General features: G+C 42.0%; 1 protein-coding gene across 1 annotated transcript in view; it reads left to right on the top strand.

Annotated features, from left to right (window-relative positions):
- The window catches only part of plekho1a (pleckstrin homology domain containing, family O member 1a), a gene marked incomplete at both ends in the record, with an annotated part of 30,061 nt that extends 12,635 nt beyond the window's left edge, over positions 1-17,426 (top strand). The window contains 11 exons of the mRNA XM_080045370.1: positions 5,110-5,214; positions 7,440-7,538; positions 8,062-8,331; positions 10,382-10,479; positions 11,939-12,039; positions 12,827-12,909; positions 13,411-13,428; positions 13,513-13,598; positions 14,461-15,001; positions 15,311-15,601; positions 17,214-17,426. Coding sequence (XP_079901496.1) covers positions 5,110-5,214; positions 7,440-7,538; positions 8,062-8,331; positions 10,382-10,479; positions 11,939-12,039; positions 12,827-12,909; positions 13,411-13,428; positions 13,513-13,598; positions 14,461-15,001; positions 15,311-15,601; positions 17,214-17,426 — 1,905 coding nt within the window. The remainder of the gene's footprint in view (positions 1-5,109; positions 5,215-7,439; positions 7,539-8,061; positions 8,332-10,381; positions 10,480-11,938; positions 12,040-12,826; positions 12,910-13,410; positions 13,429-13,512; positions 13,599-14,460; positions 15,002-15,310; positions 15,602-17,213) is intronic.
- Positions 17,427-17,500: the final 74 nt, after the last annotated feature.

Genomic DNA, 17,500 nt, shown 5'->3' with positions numbered 1-17,500 from the left:
ACTTTGAGAGTGTACCAAGACATGAGTGCTAACCTGGCCAAAAAGAGAGCTACTTTTAATGGCATCAAGCAGGAGCTGTACAAAAAAGGCATCCGCTTCGGACTGTTACACCCGGCACGTCTGCGCGTCACCTTTGATGGAGAATCGTTCTACTTCGACACCCCCGAAGAAGCGAGGGCCTTCTATGAGCGGCGCGTTGCAGGCTAATTTGGATAAGACAATGTAAGAGCTGAACTGTGTGAGCAGGTGCGCAGAAATGCGCACACACTTCTCATGCCCCGATGCAGATATTGGTAACTGCTATTCACACTAATTGTTAATGAGGCGACTACTCATCTTTACTAATTTGTGGCTCAGAAGTAAGCTTTTATGCAGTTGGTTTGTACTTGTTGTGGGAAATTATACACTACATTTAATATAGGATTTGAATAAGTTGGGTGTTTTCTCTCAAAGTAGGAGAAATATAGGAAATGTCTCTCGGGGGACAAGATAAGGGAATCCTGCGGCTAGCCCCTGTTAGGGAGACCAGCATAGGAATGGAACGTGTTAAAGTTGTTCCTTTTTGTTTTGTTTTTGTTCTTTTTAGTTTTTTTTGTTTTTTTCTCAGGGTGTTCAGAGTTTTTTGGGATACACACTACCTCTACCTTTCACAAATAGAATATAACAATAAACCCAGAGTAAAGTAATGTTAAGTGGAGTAATAACAGGAGGAGACACTGCCAGATTTGTCAGTTGGAATGTTAAGGGGCTAAATGGCCCGGTTAAAAGAGCTCGAATTTTTGCTCACCTTAAAAAACTCAAATCTGAAATAATTTTTTTACAGGAGACACATTTAATAATAGAGGATCATCTTAGATTACGAAGACCATGGGTCGGTCAAATATTCCACTCCAATTTCAATAGCAAATCAAGGGGAGTGGCAATTCTTTTCCATAAAAAAGTTCAGTTTACCGCAGCAGATGTTATTTCTGATCCGAATGGCCGCTACATTATAATCTCTGGATCACTTTTTCATACACCAGTGATACTTGTTAATGTATATGCCCCCAATTGGGATGATGAAGATTTTATAAAGAAAATTATATCCAATATTCCTTCTCTAAATTCTTATTACTTGATATTTGGAGGTGATTTAAATTGTCTAATTAACCCCAATCTAGATAGATCCAACCCTGCTTTAATACCTCCATTAAAAATGGCAAGGGCCTTATCAGCCTTTATGGATCAGGTTGGATGCATTGATCCCTGGAGGTTCCAGAACCCCAACAAGAAAACATTTTCTTTCTATTCACATGTACACCATTCATATTCCCGTATAGATTATTTTTTTATAGATAAAACTCTTCTCCCATCAGTGGCTAATACAGAATATTCTGCAATTGTGGAATCAGACCATGCGCCATTAATCCTAGATCTGTCATTTAATCTCTTGCAGAAACCCCGCCCTCTGTGGAGGCTCAACTCTCTCCTGCTAGGTGATAAAAGCTTTTGTGATTTGATTAATAAGGTCATTGATGAGTTTCTCATAAACAACCAGAAAGACAATGTAAGCCCCTCTCTTCTCTGGGAGACTCTCAAAGCTGTCATCAGGGGAGAAATTATAGCTTTTTCTTCCTTACAAAATAAGGTACGCAGAGAAAAACAAGACAAACTTTTAAAATCTATAAGAGAGTTAGACTCACAAAATTCAATGACACCATCACCAGACCTTTCCAAGCAGAGATTTAATTTACAGAAGGAATATGATTTATTGTCAACCGGTAAAGTAGAGAGGCAACTTCTGCGGGCACGTGGACTCAATTATGAAAGTGGTGAGAAGGCGGGAAGATTACTGGCACACCAGCTTAAAGTTAAAGCCAATTCACAGCATATATCCCAAATAAAAAATAGCTTAAATCAATTAACAATAATCCCATCTGAAATTAATAATGTCTTTAAAGAATTCTACTCTACTTTATATCAATCTGAAAGTCCACCTAATGATACAGACATGGAAATGTTCTTTGAGGGTATAATTTTTCCTAAAATTGGAAACGATCAAGCCGGGAATCTAGAACAGTCATGGAACATAAGTGAAATAACAAAATCAATCAAAGCCATGCAAAGTGGGAAGACACCTGGGCCAGATGGTTTTCCAATTGAATTCTTTAAGAAATTTTCAGACAAACTATCACCACTTTTGCTTAACATGTTTAATGAGTCATTGGCCCAAGGAACCCTGCCTCAAACTCTTACTATGGCATCAGTTACTCTGCTGTTAAAACCTGGGAAGGACGCAGATGCATGTGGATCTTATCGTCCAATATCTCTTCTAAATGCAGATTATAAAATATTGGCGAAGGCCTTGGCTATGCGGCTGGAAACAGTTATACACCAGATCATCTCCGATGATCAAACTGGTTTTATTACCAATCGCCACTCATTCAGTAATATCCGCCGCCTGCTAAATGTTATTTATTCACCTGCATCTGAAGAGGTTCCAGAGATGGTTATCTCCTTAGATGCGGAGAAAGCATTCGATAGGGTGGAATGGCCATATTTGTTTAGGGTCTTGGAGAACTTTGGTTTTGGTCACCAATTTGTGTCATGGGTTAAACTTTTGTATTCTTCTCCCAAAGCTTCAGTCATTACAAATAGATTACATTCAGAATATTTTAATTTACATAGAGGTACCCGCCAAGGCTGCCCTTTAAGCCCGTTACTTTTTGCTTTGGCGATTGAACCGTTGTCAATTGCTCTTAAAACCTCACCAAACATTAGTGGTATTCTTAGATGGGGCACTGAGCATAAAGCTTCTCTTTATGCTGATGATTTATTGGTTTATATTTCCGACCCAGCTAAATCTGCCCCGGCATTAATAGAAATTCTTAGACAATTTGGGCCATTTTCCGGATATAAATTGAATTTTGCAAAAAGTGAATGTTTCCCTTTAAACAATTTGGCTACTGAAATCCCAGAAATGCAACTGCCATTTCATAAATGTAATTCTGAATTTAAATACCTGGGTATTTATATCACTCGGAAATATGAACATTTGTATGATAGGAACTTTTCTCCATTATTGATTAAGATTAAGGAAGACTTTGACAGATGGAAAACGATATATTTCTCACTAGCAGGCAGGGTTAACGCTATTAAGATGAACATTCTTCCACGCTTTTTGTATTTGTTCCAGTGTCTGCCACTCTTCTTGCCTAAACTCTTTTTTACTACTTTAGATAAGCTCATTACAGGCTTTTTGTGGGGCAATAAACTACCGAGGATAAATAAAGTGATGTTGCAAAGACATCGCACTCAAGGAGGTCTCTCTCTTCCCAATTTTAGATTTTACTACTGGGCTGCAAATATACAGAAAACGATGTACTGGATTAAATTCCCCCAAATTAACTGGTGTATAATTGAAGCTAATTCGTGCCCCTCTTGCTCCCTTGTATCGTTGGTGACCTCTAGTCTCCCCCTTTCCCCAAGACAATACTCATCCAGCCCTATAGTAATTACAACATTGAAAATCTTATCCCAGTTCCGCAAAAGATTTAACCTCTCTGCTGCGTCTAGTCTAACTCCTGTCCATAATAGTCACCTCTTTCTTCCCTCTAGACTGGATCATGCATTCAATTTATGGCTTAAAAACGGCATTACTAACATTGGTCAATTATATATAGGTGGGGTTTTTGGAAGCTCCGGAGATGTATTTGTGAAATATAATATCCCTCGAAACCATCTGTTCCGTTATTTCCAGGTACGGCAATTTGCCAAATCTCTAAACCCTAGTTTTCCTAACTTACCCCAGGAATCATTATATGAAAGAATCTTGGATTCACCACCAAAGCTTAAAGGTTGTATATCCAGAATATATCAGATTATTAACTCAGCGGCTGAGACTAATATTGTCAAGATTAAGGGAGATTGGGAAAAAGAGTTGGGAGTGAGTTTATCAGAATCATTTTGGAATCAAGCTTTAATCAGAGTGAATAAGAGTTCATCATGCTCACGCTTAAGCATAATACAGTTTAAGGTACTGCATCGCTTACACTACTGTAATTCCAAACTCTCAAAGATTTACCCAAATGTACAAGATAGCTGCAATCGATGTCATAATTCACCTGCAGATCTTACGCACATGTTTTGGTCCTGCCCACAACTGGTAGACTACTGGAATGGCATATTTAAATTCCTTTCTGAATCCTTGAACCTAAACCTCCAACCCAATGCCTCTATGTGTATATTTGGTACAGACTCTGATAAAGATCCAGACTTAAACAATAAACATAAAAATGCTATTGCTTTCTCAACCCTCCTAGCGCGTAGGAGAATTCTGATGGACTGGAAATCACCCCGATCCCCAAGTTGTACTGTGTGGGTGAAGGATCTTATGTTCTTTTTAAAATTAGAAAAAATTAAGTTTTCGCTTCGGGGTCAACCTGACAAATTTGGTTCTACTTGGGGCCCAATTATACAACACTTCGACAAATTGAAAAATCTCTCTGCAGACTTGTAGCTCAGGACCCTCCCCATCCAGCCTTCTGTCCTTTTTAATTTACTATAATAATCACTGTTATTATTATTTTTTATTTATTTTATTTTGACTTTATTCTTAAGTTATCTTTTATTATTATTTATTAACTGACATGTCCTCCTGCACTCAAATGCTTTTTTTTGTTTTGTTTGTGCTCTGTACTTGGGTCACTGTTTGTCATCTAGGGTAGTGTGTATGTTCGCCATGGGGGGTGGGGGGAGGGGGGTTTGGGTGTAAAAAAACAAAAATTTCATTCATTTGTATTCTGCAAGTGTTACATGCACATTGTGTGATATACATTGTATTGTTATACTTTTTCATTCAGAATAAAAAACACTATGCTAAAAAAAAAAATATAAGGAATGATCTACAGTGATTTCTAAAATAAAATAAAATAAAATAAAATAAAATAAAATAAAATAAAATAAAATAAAATAAAATAAAATAAAATAAAATAAAATAAAATAAAATAAAATAAAATAAAATAAAATAAAATAAAATAAAATAAAATAAAATAAAATAAAATAAAATAAAATAAAATAAAATAAAATAAATAATTTTAACTATCCTCTGGTTCCTGTGTGTGGTTGCAGGTTCCTAACCTGGTCTTCCTGGCAGTGAGTCCGGAGGAGAAGGAGTCGTGGGTCAACGCGCTGAATGTCGCCATCATCAAAGCTAAGAACCGCATTCTGGACCAGGTGGGCTACTGTGTGTGTGTGTGTGTGTGTGTGTGTGTGTGTGTGTGTGTGTGTGCGTGTGCGTGCGTGCGTGCGTGCGTGTGTGTGTGTGTTAAGTTAAGGGTCTTTATTAGTCAATGGTTGGTTACATTGAAATTTGTCATTTTCATATCCCCTCTCAAGTTCTCACACTCCAGAGGGGTCCTCACCAGCGGCTAAAGCCCAGAATCTAATTTGATTAGCCCCGATTTTTTTTTTCTTTTTTTTTTTTTTTAATATTTCGCTGCATGCAGAGCCTGTGCTATATCCGCACGTCGCACATGCTCCCATTGGTTAGGACTTTTGCGTTGCTAACTGCTACGAATTTCTGTTCTACTTCTGTTCTACTAAGATTTTAAGCCATGAATTGATGAACTTGCATTGAAGAAAATATGTCAGTTTTCTGTGGGCTGTAAATAGGCCAATCTATGAGGCTAAATATAGCATGCTAATATTCATGATTGATTGTGTCAAGTGTCTAAGGATGAATGCTAACATGATTATTTTCCAACTTTTGCCTTAAGTTACAATTTAGCTAACTAGCTCTCCACCCTTTTCATTTCCAATGGTGGCTGTCATTTCATTACCAATGTTAAGTGTCATAATAAATAGTTAACACTGGAGCTGAGTCATGATTCCTAAAAAAGAAATACCCAAACCATGTGATATGTTTTCAATTTGCAGAAAGTTTTGAAAAGACCAGAATGCCTGAGAGCCTTACTGCATTATTCTATTATAGTTGATTCTTTAGGAACCTGAACGTTGTCTTTTCCTTCACAGAAAAAAAAATGTCCACTATAAAATGATGCAGAAAAGGCACAGATAGAGGAATAAAAATCCACCAGAATGCAGGAAATTAAGTGTTTTGACGCTCAAAATGTTGAAATGAAACCCAGCCTAGGCCGCTGTACGCAGGTTGTAAACCATATATTCATAGATACTGTATGTGTTTTCACTTCTGGATTGAAAAGAAGGCGTGTCAGTAAACTCCATGACCTTAGTGTGATTATCATATCGTAGAGCGGCCATTTGTGAAAATGAGTTTGACACCCCTGATATAGGTAATGTAAGGTCTGTCTCACTTGTATTCATTTTACTCTGAAATAACTTGAATGGAACTTTAGATGTCTGGGATAAGCAGCATAGCAACCAGGTAGCTATTTAAAGCTATAATTAACCAGGAGGAACCAGAGACATCATGGTTACTGGGAGGAACCAGAGACCTCATGGTTACTGGGAGGAGGAACCAGAGACATCATGGTTACTGGGAGGAACCAGAGACCTCATGGTTACTGGGAGGAACCAGAGACCTCATGGGTACTGGGAGGAACCAGAGACCTCATGGTTAATGGGAGGAACCAGAGACCTCATGGTTACTGGGAGGAGGACCCAGAGACCTCATGGTTACTGGGAGGAACCAGAGACCTCATGGGTACTGGGAGGAACCAGATACCTCATGGTTACTGGGAGGAACCAGAGACCTCATGGTTACTGGGAGGAACCAGAGACCTCATTGTTACTGGGAGGAACCAGAGACCTCATTGTTACTGGGAGGAACCAGAGACCTCATGGTTACTGGGAGGAGGAACCAGAGACCTCATGGTTACTGGGAAGAGGAACCAGAGACCTCATGGTTACTGGGAGGAGGAACCAGAGACCTCATGGTTACTGGGAAGAGGAACCAGAGACCTCATGGTTACTGGCAGGAGGAACCAGAGACCTCATGGTTACTGGGAGGAACCAGAGACCTCATGGTTACTGGGAGGAGGAACGAGGGACCTCATGGTTACTGGAAGGAGGAACCAGAGACCTCATGGTTACTGGGAGGAGGAACCAGAGACCTCATGGTTACTGGGAGGAGGAACCAGAGACCTCATGGTTACTGGGAGGAACCAGAGACCTCATGGTTACTGGGAGGAGGAACCAGAGACCTCATGGTTACTGGGAGGAGGAACCAGAGACCTCATGGTTACTGGGAGGAACCAGAGACCTCATGGTTACTGGGAGGAGGAACCAGAGACCTCATGGTTACTGGGAGGAGGAACCAGAGACCTCATGGTTACTGGGAGGAGGAACCAGAGACTTCATGGTTACTGGTCCTATCACCCCACATTAAAGATTTTGTCATTGAAGTTTGATCACATTTACAGATATTCGGTTTGAGGCCATTTTGATATTTATGAGCAATTATTAATGTTTTTGTCCAGGTGCAGATGGAGGAAGGTTCTCTGGTTCATCCCACCAGAGACAGAGTGAAGATCCCTCAGGGCCGGAGACTCCCAACCAGAGGACACCTGCTAGCTGTGGTACACACACACACACACACACACACACACGCACGCACGCACGCACGCACGCACGCACGCACACACACACACACACACACACACACACACTCACAGACACACACGCACACACGCACACACACACACACGCACACACACACACACACACACTCACAGACACACACGCACACACACACACACACACGCACACACACACACACACACACACACACACACACACACACACACACACACACACACACTTCAAAACTAAATCAAGATAAATTAAAAAGCATCTCTAAACTGAAGAAATGTTTAAGTCCTTTTTGTGTTAGTCTGTGCATGTGTGCGTGCGTGCGTGTGTGTGTGAGTGTGTATCGGTGTGTGTTTTTCGCATGTGTGTGTGTGTGTGTGTGTGTGTGTGTGTCTGTGTGTGTGTGTGTGTGTGTGTGTGTGTGTATCGGTGTGTGTTTTTCGCATGTGTGTGTGTGTGTGTGTGTGTGTGTGTGTGTACCTCTTTAATAACACCCCATTGTGTCTCCAGGCCTCCTCCTCCCATGGCATGCTGACCCTGGATCTCGTGGCAGAGGAAGACGGATTCTACCCCGATTATGAGTCTGATTCCCGGGGTCGCTGGGAGAGTTTAGAGGGTCTGGAGCCGGGCGTCAGGCAGAGGGCCAACACTGACCTCTCCAAGCTCAGAGGGACCTCCAGGGAACCCCACGTCAAGACCAGCAGTCTGCCCAGAGGGAGCGAGCGGTCCTGGGATAAACATCCACACACAGAGGCCTCCAAGGGCCACAAGAGCCAGCAGGTAACTGTATCTGTCTGTATCTGTCTGTATCTGTCTGTCTGTCCGTCCGTCCGTCCGTCTGTCTGTCTGTCTGTCTCTCTGTCTGTCTGTCTATCTGTCTGTCTGTCTGTCTGTCTCTCTGTCTGTCTGCCTGTCTATCTGTCTGTCTGTCTGTCTGCCTGTCTGTCTATCTATCTATCTATTCCATCACTGATGATGTGTCTGAGTCAGGGATGGAAATTAACACCCGCCACACGCCAAATGCGGGTAGATTTGCGTGCTGGCGTGTAAATTGTGTCACTTCACCCGCCACTGTGTCGGGTAATACTTTCCCGTCAGGTCCGATCTAATTTGCATATTTAATACATTCGTCATGAACATGATGACAGGGCGCTACACAGTTCAACAGTTTCTTTTTGCCTTTCTAGTCGAACTGAACTACGGCGCGATCCGCTCCGCTAGGAAATACTATCTGCGAGACGTGTGGAGGCATGAGTCGACAAATCAATCGACTTACTTTGCCCCCTTTTTTTCTTCCCACAGCAGAGGTTGAGGTGCTGAAAATAAAGTGAAAACTGCGCTTTTCCTTTAAGCAGCAGAGCTGCCGCCGTAATGTTACAGTATTTACATCAAAGCCCTAATGGTAATACAAATGAGAGGCTTTATTTAAACGCTGTCCGTGCTTAGAGGTGATTTTAATTGTGTCGGCTGAAACAGAAACTAACGGAGGGATTCGGCTCACTATAGTCCCTTGAGTCGCGCAGTCAGTTTGTCGACATGGCTTTGTGTTTTAAGGCTCGAGACATACAATCAGATCGCATTCAAACAGGGAAGCCTTTCCCATCGGTATCGCTAACGGGGAGAATATCCCCGGTTATTATTTGAGCCTCAAACCACAGAGTTCTTCCCCGTGCGGTGGCTCGCGCACTCACTAGTGATCTCACGGTGAAACGCTGCTTTGCTCGGACGAAGGCATTGTGTGTTTCTAGATGATTTAACGTCATAGTCTCAGACGAGCGTTTAACATTATGCTGCATCTTTTGCACTGCGCTGTTTTTTATCAACAGTGAAAACATGGTCCCACAGCGGACTCTTATGTGTAGCTGATTACTTCATGCACGCACCTTGCAGAAGTGACGCTCCTGCAGCGCGCTCACGACCAGACGTGACACGGTGACATCTCCCATTAATAAAACGGCATAACTCCCTGATTTTCAGATTTCTATTTTTAAATTCGACTTGAGCGCAAGTGGAAAACCGGTCAATGTGTCGACACATTCACATCCCTAATGCATATGGAGAAAGTGATAAACACTACCACACCACAAAGACTGATCAGACCTGCATCTCTTATTAGTTAATGATATGAAATGTTGATATTGTGCACAATATCAACATTTCATATCATTAACTAAAAAGAAAAAAGAAATCTAAAGGTAACTTCAATACTGTATTATAATTATTGACTAAATGATGAAAAAAAAGGTGTCTGCAGGGCCAGTGAAAATATACAAGGGGCCAGTAAAACTCGGATCTATTGGCTAAGCGGACCAGTTGGGAAAAAAAGTTGCATTGAACCCAGATATGGAGTTCAATTATAAAATGTTTTGAAATAAAGATGGCGTGTATTGTGTATCATATATAGTAAGAGTGTACCATTTAATTTGCAACTCAGTTCCTTGGTAGCACCTACTTACAGTAGAAATGACTTCTGATGGAAAACATTTGTATGAAAAACACTTTCATTAGCTATTCTTACTATTGTATTGTTTAACATTAACGCATATATTAAAAAAGATATTGCGTAAAAAGTGTCTGGTAAAAAAGATGAGTGGCTGGTAGATTTTTAAATCTACCTGCCACAGTGGCTGGTAGGCAAAAAAGTTAATTTCCATCCCTGGTCTGAGTGCATCATAAGATGTATATTACAGGCAGACAGACACACACACACACACACACACACACACACACACACACACACACACACACACACACACACACACACACACACACACACACACACACACACACACAGGAGTTATAATAATAGGCTCATACTGTTCCCTTCCAGTTCCTCCAGGCTCACTCCCAGACGCCTCAGCCCGGGAAGAGGTTCAGTGTGACGGGTCGCAGCCGCTGTGCGTCCATGGACGAAGTGCTGTCGTCCAGGTAACACACACACACACACACACACACACACACACACACACACAGACACACACACACACACACACCGTACAAACCACACGCTAACAATACACACACACACACACACACACAGCAGATGCAAACCTTACTTACAGCCCTATAAACGTACGGTAAACGTTATGACTACGTAACCATGTTGAATGTCGAGGTCTATACTGTATGTACACAGACTGAATATAAACTTTTTCTATTTACAAAAGTTCCCAAATGAGTTTCACCGTGAAGTGGCGTTTCATATCAAGAAGCTGATTTGAAAAATAATATTCAAGAAGTTGAAGTTTTTGGGGTTTAGAGGTGTCAGGGCAGTGTGTCATAGATAGATAGATAGATAGATAGATAGATAGATAGATAGATAGATAGATAGATAGATAGATAGATAGATAGATAGATAGATAGATAGATAGATGGATAGATGGATGGATGGATGGATGGATGGATGGATGGATGGATGGATGGATGGATGGATGGATGGATGGATGGATGGATGGATGGATGGATGGATGGATGGATGGATGGATGGATGGATGGATGGATGGATGGATGGATGGATGGATGGATGGATGGATGGATGGATGGATGGATGGATGGATGGATGGATAGATAGATAGATAGATAGATAGATAGATAGATAGATAGATAGATAGATAGATAGATAGATAGATAGATAGATAGATAAGGGCAGGGTGTCATACTGTATGGAATGTAAAGCCCACTGAGGCAAATGTCTATTTGTGATATTGGGCTATACAAATAAAACTGATTTGATTTGATTTATGGTCCATTAAGATTAATCACGTTAAAGGAGCTGTAAGCGGAATGGTTCTTTTAGCTAACTTCCTGTCAGTTACTGCAGTTAGCAGTCCCCTCGCTCGTCCCTACGTCACCACATTAATACACTGCGGTCTTCAAGCAGCGAGTTATCTAGCATCATCTCAGATCCATAAGTGTGATAAAACATGATAAAAACCATCAAAACAGACATTGGGAAGGATTTTTACCTGCTCTGCCATTGTAGGCGCATAAACATTCACCCATGTGTCGCTCTGGCGTGCACCGGCAGTGAGACCATGGAGTGTATATAGTATATATGAGTGAGACGGGTTTCGGTTTGTAGCGTTCTCTCTTATGATTGGATATTAATTTTGGGATCCTCCAAAAAGTTTATCTGCCGATTACATGCAGAGCAGCTGACTGAGAGATCGGCTTTATGAAACGCGCACATTATGTAAGTGATCACTGTATGAATAAAGAGCGATTTAACACTTATATTAACATAAATAAACATTATGTAAGTGATCACTGTATGAATAAAGAGCGATTTAACACTTATATTAACATGAATAAACCGCTTACTTCACCTGTAAGGATAAAAACTATTATGAAACATATTATTTACCACCTGTGTGTCTGTTCTCTTCAGACCGGCGATGATCCGCTCAGAGTTCCGCTCTGCGCTGCGTCGCTGTCCCACTGAGGAGGAGGCCGGGGGCGGGGCCTATGACGTCATAAGGGGAGCGGCCTGTGACGTCATAAGGAGTGGAGCTTCAGATGGTAAAGGACTAAAGTTGATTCGAATATTTAAACCAAAAATATATGTATTTCTTTTATTTATTTATAGATTAAAACAAAATAAAAATGTATTAACAATATGGCGTAATGGATAATGGACAAACTTTTTTATAGGAGTTTTATGAAGTGGATATTTTTAGACATTTGTAGACAGAGTGTGTTAGGGTTAGGGTTTGTCTTTTGTTTGTGTTCACGTTTTCAGTTGTGTGTGTCATTGTGTTGTCTTAAAACATTTTTTTTAAATAAAGTTTAAGTTAAATTTGAACTAACTCTCCCTTTGTGTGATCTGCTGATACGTTATGAACCGTACAGAGCCCTTAGGTCGTCTGGGACAGGTCTGCTTACAGTCCCCAGAGTTAGGACTAAACAAGGAGACAGACAGACAGACAGACAGACAGACAGACAGACAGACAGACAGACAGGTCTACCTACAGTCCCCAGAGTTAGGACTAAACAAGGAGAAGCAGCTTTTAGTTTTTATGCACCAAATCTCTGGAACAAACTCCCAGAGAACTTGAGGTCTGCTGCAACTCTCAGTTCTTTTAAATCGAGTCTGAAGACTTTTTTGTTTCCATTTTAACCTGCAATTTTTATTTTATTTGCTTCTTTTATTCACTTTTAAATGTCTTCTAATGTGTTTTATGTATTCTAATCTTGCCCCTGTAAAGCACTTTGAGTGGCCTTGTGTCTGAATTGTGCTATAGAAATAAACTTGCCTTGCCTTCCCTTTGTGCCTCAGCTCAGCCGGTGGGTCAGCTGCACAGTCTGATCGCTCAGAGAATGCAACGAGCTCAAGAACTACTGGAAGAGATGAGACTACAGGTCTGTCTGTCTGTCTGTCTGTCTGTCTGTCTGTCTGTCTGTCTGTCTGTCTGTCTGTCTGTCTGTCTGTCTGTCTGTCTGTCTGTCTGTCTGTCTGTCTGTGTGTGTGTGTGTCTGTCTGTCTGTCTGTCTGTCTGTCTGTCTGTCTGTCTGCCTGTCTGTCTGTCTGTCTGTCTGTCTGTCTGTCTGTCTGTCTGTCTGTCTGTCTGTCTGTCTGTCTGTCTGTCTGTCTGTCTATGTGTGTGTGTGTCTGTCTGTCTGTCTGTCTGTCTGTGTGTCTGTCTGCCTGTCTGTCTGTGTGTCTGTCTGTCTGTCTGTCTGTCTGTCTGCCTGCCTGCCTGCCTGCCTGTCTGTCTGTCTGTCTGTCTGTCTGTCTGTCTGCGAGCAGTTGCAAGTTGCGTCGCGTTGCAAGGTGAATCTTTGGTCTGAACTGGGCTTAAGAAAGCACAGCAGTTTATTTATTTTTATTTATTATTCTATGTTCTGTTGTCATGTGTCCAGGAGCTGCAGAAAGCGAGAGCGGAGAGAGAGAAAGGAGCGGAGAGAGAGAGAGGAGCGGAGAGAGATAGAGGAGGTGGGGAGAGAGAGAGGGGAGGGGAGAGAGAGAGAGGAGGAAGCTCTCCGTATCTGAAGGGAATCGACTCTCCACGACTACACCACCTCAGAGGAGCTGACTCTCCTCACTCCAGGTACACACACACACACACGCACACACACAGACAGACAGAAATCACCAAAATGTTGCAAAATGTTCAGCCCCACGTCGCTATTACTTTTATCACCATGTTAGTCCCATCACAATGTGCCCCATTTCAACTCTGTTTCCCTTAAACCTGCAGTGTGTAGAATTCTGGGTTTTATTTCCTAGCAGATTTTGTAGAAAATAATTATAATATCCATAAGTACATTTACTTTAGTGCATAATAGCTGAAAAAAACGTTTTGAATTATTTATTTTTCCCTTAGAAAGGGTCTCATATATGTCCATATTTCTGCATATTTTGGACCAAGGCCTAGTGCCGCCATCTTGAAAGTGTCATAGTTGGAATGTCATCAGGTGCATTGTTTAAAATGTAGAATTGTTCTTGTCCTTGAAGGCCACTGTAGCTTCTGTTATTATTCTAAAGGGGTGGGGTTACCCAGGGAGCGTTGCATTCTAGAACTTTGTAGAACTTTCTTGATGATGTCATATTACACACTGCACCTTTAATATTAAAAAAAAATTCTCATCACCAAATTTGGAATACACTGCCTAAGGAGAAAACGCCAATAGTGGGGACTATAAGTAGATCTGTCTGTCTGTCTGTCTGTCTGTCTGTCTCCTTGTTTAGTCCTAACTCTGGGGACTGTAAGTAGACCTGTCTGTCTGTCTGTCTGTCTGTCTGTCTGTCTGTCTGTCTGTCTGTCTGTCTGTCTGTCTGTCTGTCTGTCTGTCTGTCTGTCCGGTTGTTTAGTCCTACCTCTGGGGACTGTAAGTAGATCTGTGTCCCAGATGACCTGAGGGCTCTGGACTAGAGATTAAATGTTCCTCTGTTGTATTCTCTCTCCTCAGCAGATCCTCCGCCTCTCCTCGCAGCCGGAGCAGCGAGTCGCCGCGTCGAGGGAAAGATTCTCCTCGCCGCGGCCGAGAGTCGCCCAGAGCCCGAGGCAAGAAGAGGCCGAACAACAAAGGGACGGACTCGCCAGCAAGAAACAGAGGGTCCAGCTCGCCTACTGCCAAAGCCAATGAGGCTAAAGCTAACGAGACTAAAGCTAACAAGGCTAAAGCTAACGACACATCGAATAAATCCAGTGAATTTAAATCCAGTGAATTTAGATCCAGTGAGGCATTAGCCGCTAAAGCTAACGATACACGTGATGCTAAAGCTAACGATACACGTGATGCTAAAGCTAACGATACACGTGATGCTAAAGCTAACGATACACGTGATGCTAAAGCTAACGAATCCCCCAGACTGAAGGAATCTACTGAGCAGACAGACGGCACTGAGCAGATCCGATCTCACAAACTGAAGAAGGAACTGTCCGGATCGTTCAGTTCAAGCAAAGATGGCGACGATTCTCCGGCCAGAGACCACACCAACACAACACAGGTACAAACATGTTATGGAGGGATGGATGGATGGATGGATGGATGGATGGATGGATGGATGGATGGATGGATAGATAGATAGATAGATAGATAGATAGATAGATAGATGGACGGACGGACGGACGGACGGACGGACGGACGGACGGACGGACGGACGGACGGACGGACGGACGGACGGACGGACAGACAGACAGACAGACAGACAGACAGACACACACACAGACACACACAGACAGACAGACAGACAGACAGACAGACAGACAGATGCTACATAAATAACACTGTCCTCTCTTGTCTTCCTCCTCTAAAGCCTGGATCCCCGGTCTGCGATGGAGCGTCTCAAACCGACAGTCAGAAGAATTCCCCGAGTTTCTCCGGCTCCTTTGACTCAGCGACCCACCATCTGTCCCCGGCTAGGCTACCGTTAGCTCGCTCCTCTCTCTCCATCGAGAACGACCAGGAGTCGGACCATAAACGCGCCCAGAACGACCAGGAGTCGGACCATAAACGCGCCCAGAACGACCAGGAGTCGGACCATAAACGCGCCCAGGCCGAGCGGCTGCTGGAGGAGGCCGTGTCATCCTGGAGAGAAGCCCAGGAGGTGTGTGTCTAGTTCAGATGAGAAGTTGGTATTTAAAGGAGCTCAATTTAGTTTGATTTTTATTATTTGATATGTCTGAAATAAGTATAATCAATCAATCAATCAATCAATAAAAAGATAAATACTCTTACGCAGTCTTAGTATCTCAGAACATAACGACCTTCACCATGAGGTCAGAGCTCTTTGTTAATTAGATGATTTTTATTTAGATTCACATCTGGCTACATAAACAAATGAACTTGATTCTTATGTTATGATTAAATAAAATAATATTTTTATTAGAGGTGGGCATAGATTCATTTGTTTAATCTAGATTAATCTCATTGAATTTTGGAATGAATCTAGATTAATCTAGATTAAAATGTCTCATTTGAATTAATTCATAATGTGTGTGTGTGTGCTCCTAAATAATGACTCAAAGTAAGTCTTTGAGAATGTGTTTCATTGGCGGCTTTCATTTCGTCATCAGAACGAGTGTCTAATTATTGCGAACAAATAATATTCTAACAATTTAATCAGATATAAGGCTAAATTTAAAATACATCACAACATTGCACTGTTTTTTGTGCTTAAAAAAACGAAAAAACTAATTTGTTGGGTATAGGCTACAACAGAAAATAAAGCCATTCATTTTGTGCTTCAAGTGAAACATTAAATATTATTTTTACATAAATAATAAAGTCCTTATAAACTTTTCAAGAAGCTGGACTAGAGTGAATATTGGACAGGCTTTATAGGTCCATGGCTTTTACCTATGGGACAGCGCTTCACCTAACAGCTGGCTGCAACACCAACCTACAGTCTATTGTGCGACGGAGAGCTAGTTATCATTAGCATCAGCGTTAGCCGACATCACGGCAACAGCTGAATAATGTAACACATTACACAAGTTACACTACATGAAAACAACGGGCTGTAGACGCTAGAGTTATAATTGCGTGTAGGAAACATTGTTGAGACTGGAATTTCGTACCACAGCGGCCGTTCCATAATACAACACTCCCTTTAGCAATGGCTGAATATAAGACCTCCCTCTGCTGTGTATCTGCGGGAGCGAGTGGCATTAATAACTTATAACAGTAAACGTTTAACATGATTACGGGCTTTTAGATGCTTTAATCATATGCCGAATTTATAAACAGACCATATTATTAACAATAAATTAAGTTATGTACATGTCAGAGTTACGTACATGGATACGTAAGTAAACATTGAATAGACAGATATGTGAAGGGGGTTTGGCGCTGAGCGTTACATTAGCGATCCTGCAGCCAGGTGGTGTGTGTCGTGGGCAAGTGATGAAGAGAGAGAGCGGTGTGAGAGAAGCTTCGCTCCTGCAATAAAGGCTCCTCAAGTGTCAACAACGGCCCCCGGCTATTATTACCCGACCAGAGAACACACGGAAGGGGGTTCACCCCGACGGCGAACAGCCATCGGCCCTGGAGGGAACCATCTCCCCTGAGCCGAACAGGAGGTGGAATAAGAGATTAACGGCGACATTTTTTTTATCGCCGATAAGAGTTTTGCGTTAACGCAGCACGTTAACGCCGATAACGGCCCACCACTAATTTTTATATTAATGATTATGATATTATACTATCCATGTTCCCAGGTTCTCCAGGAGGTGAAGGAGCTGCAGAGTCAGACCCTGAGACGTCAGCGCAGACGAACCTACGAGAAGATGTCTCTCGCCGCGGTCGCTTCTGGGTTGCCCCTAGCTACAGCGACCATGGCAACAGCAGCCACGGCAACAGCAGCTGAAGGGGACGACACGCCGACATCGCCGATATCTCCAGAGGACGAATTCGAGGCAGAAACGCCCTGACAGAGAGGTTTAGATTTATTTTTTTTTTTTTTTGGCAAATATTTATTGAATTTTTGAATTTTTTGAATTTTTGT

Source organism: Ammodytes marinus (assembly GCF_949987685.1).
Source record: "Ammodytes marinus genome assembly, chromosome: 17".
NCBI classification, from domain to species: Eukaryota; Metazoa; Chordata; class Actinopteri; order Uranoscopiformes; family Ammodytidae; genus Ammodytes; species Ammodytes marinus.
Note: the sequence above shows the minus strand (reverse complement) of the source record. Positions and strands in the feature narration are given on the sequence as shown.